The sequence below is a fragment of the Asparagus officinalis genome, chromosome 1 (genome assembly GCF_001876935.1).
Source record: "Asparagus officinalis chromosome 1, Aspof.V1, whole genome shotgun sequence".
Lineage (NCBI taxonomy): Eukaryota > Viridiplantae > Streptophyta > Magnoliopsida > Asparagales > Asparagaceae > Asparagus > Asparagus officinalis.
The window spans coordinates 119,035,721-119,038,575 of NC_033794.1; the positions used below are offsets into that span (position 1 = coordinate 119,035,721).

At 37.8% G+C, this 2,855-nt stretch overlaps 1 protein-coding gene across 1 annotated transcript in view; it reads right to left on the bottom strand.

Moving 5' to 3' along the window:
- LOC109829182 overlaps window positions 1–2,453 on the bottom strand; it is an 8,456-nt gene extending 6,003 nt beyond the window's left edge. Inside the window, exons 1-3 of the mRNA XM_020396329.1 lie at window positions 2,286–2,453; window positions 1,277–1,467; window positions 1,050–1,202 (exon numbers count right to left, since the gene is read on the bottom strand). Of these exons, the coding sequence (XP_020251918.1) occupies window positions 1,050–1,202; window positions 1,277–1,444 (321 nt within the window). The 5' untranslated portion in view covers window positions 1,445–1,467; window positions 2,286–2,453. The remainder of the gene's footprint in view (window positions 1–1,049; window positions 1,203–1,276; window positions 1,468–2,285) is intronic.

The window sequence follows — 2,855 nt, forward strand, 5'->3', positions numbered from 1 at the left end:
ATAGAGATAAATTACTCCTTTCCCGATCAGGTTAGGGCCCATACTCTAATGGGATTTCATCAAAAGATCTCTAAAAATTTCCCAAACATCGTAACAACTAATAACCTCCAAAAATCGGATTACTAATCATCAGTTTGGATCCATACACACCAAGACCTCTTCTTGCTTGTCCCTATCTCCTTCATTTCTTGAGCATCTTAATTGGAGCTTGACTTTTTCTCAAAGGAAATGCAACAACCTTTCAGATGATCTCTTGCTAAATTTGCACTCAAGCTGTCCCAGAAACTAGCAGAAATTTGTAGTCAACTACAGTACTTACTACTTGCTATAATTGCATTTTATCAGGGGCTTTCATCAACACATATCCCCCAGATCAAGTTGGCTTATATGGGTTGGAAACAAATTTGAATTTTCTGTTATCAAAGATCTCTCTTTTGGGGGGTAGACAGTAGGTAACCTTGGTTAATATCTTAAGGTGTGGTTAAAGTCTTTTATATTAATTCTCTTTTACTTAATCGATGAGTAGGTTTTGATATTATGTACGGAATAAAACCATTTATAATTGACATTGTAATTCATATTCTTAACAGTTAATACTATAAATAATCGCGTTTACGTGCATGACAAGATTAAATACTATAAATAATCGTGTTTACGTGCATGACAAGATTAAAGTGCATTATCAGACAGCTGATATGAAACTAGCAGCTTCTATTTCTTATCTACTTGCCAAATGCTTTCAGAAATTTGTTGACCAATCAAGGTTAGATTTTAAGCAGATGATACCATTAAGTCGTCTGTCATTGAGTAAGTGTTCAATCAAATAATAAAACAAAAAAGAACTGCAATCTTTAAAGGCCGATCAGGACAACATGCTGCTATAGTAATAAAGAGGAACATGAGCTCCTGTACATTTTTCCAGGAGGCCAATACTTCAGAAATTTCATCAGAAGAGTAAAGTATTCTGTATTGAACCCGAAAATAAAGTAACATTTTTCTCTTCAGGAACCTGGAATGGATTAGAAGCAAGAAACTGATGAACAATTCACCTTCTGAATGTTTGAAATCCAAGTCTTCTCTGTATTCGACTTTGGCTTTGGATTCTCTAAGGTTTCAGGCAGATCAGTAAATTCAAGACTATCATCGTTGGAAGACGACCCTAATTCGTCCTTAAAGCATGACACCCGATCTACTCTCCTTCTCTGCACAAAAAGAACAGATTTTTTTCAACAAACTTTTCAATGAACAAGGGGAGAACAAAATTCAACAAACTCACCAGCAGCTGCTGCTGTTTCGTCTTGTAACCACGAAATCGAGAAGGGGAGGACTGGAAAGCTTGGAATCTGGAAGCGAGGAGATTAGGATTGGAGTTCCTTTTGAGCCATGGGCTAGGAGGAGTAAACCAAGGAGGAGCAAGACAAGTGCCAGAAGAAGATAAACTCATAGGGAGCGAAAACACCAATGACCCTAATAATAAACCCAAATCCGTCATTGATAGATATATTAGAAAGAGAAAGAAGAAGCCTGCTCTGCCACCTGCCTTCAGGCTTCAACATGTTACAGTTTAATATTCTTTTTACTCCTTAGAAAAATTCGAGAACTACAATTTCTTCTGGGTAAGTGCTTTATAGATTGAGACATCTATAAAATTACCCAAAAAAAAAAGTTGCTGCAATTAACAGCAAAAGTCTTAATCCAAATCTTTGGGGTCAACTACTCGAACATAAGCAATAATACATGTGATCTAACAATTCATTCAAATTCACAAAAACAGTATCAGGAAATTAATCAAATTATGATCCAAGAAAGATAATGAGCAAACAACAGCTAGTCGCATCCGAATTCCAAAAAAGATAGCAACTTTTCATGGAATTCAATACAACCCTCTCAGTTCCAGACTTATAAACTAAATAAATTCACTCCGAAATGAAATCATGATGCTCAATTTCGAATAACCAATAAGCAGACAAGAGAAGTTATCAGAAAATGACATAAAAATCATCTAGAATGCAATTACTATTGTAAATATTTGGAATTTCTCCGTTAAAAACCAAAATCTAAGCAAATGGGAAACAAAAAACACTCAAGACAACGAAATCCTAAGGAAAAGTTGCTAAATTAGATACCCAAATTAAATCCCCAACAGCCTCTCAAATTTACAAGCTCAAACAATGTAACCGAAAAACACTCAAAAATTACAAATCTAAGTTACAGACTTAGAACTTAATAAATTAATTGGAATACAATTAAGTAAAGGCCCACTCGAAATTTCTTCCATTTAATACCTTAACGCGATTGGATGTCCAAGAGAGGCGAGATTCACCAGGCTCCGGGAGAATCACCGCCCGCCCCGTCGCCTCTCTCCGCCGCCTCTCTCGCGACCGCTCGCCGCCAAAGAGATCGAAACGGAAAAACCCCGATCTTTGCTGGGAGGATTGTTTATCGCGTCGAGAGAACGGAAAGTTGGGGATTTAAATGGGTCGGGTCATTTATGGTATAAGGGTTGACCCGTATTCACCCAATTAATTACCGGGTAAATCGGGTTGACGGGTATGACCTCTCCCAATATAGCTCAGCCCGCACATGTTCACAATGTCTAAGGTGCTGTTTGGCAATCTTCACACCTGATCTTCACACCCGATTCAGTATTTGTTTTTTGTTTTTTTTTTTGTTTAGGAAATGTTATATCACCGAAATCACCAAGCACAAATCTCATTCCAAAAAGCGGCAAGTGTCTCGATTAATGGATATCGACCCGACCTTAAGTCTTATGAAGGCTGGCTCGAAAGGCGTCTTCACCTGTCCTCGTTCGGAAGGACCGAGACCGTCCTCACTCGAGCCGTCTTAGATATATG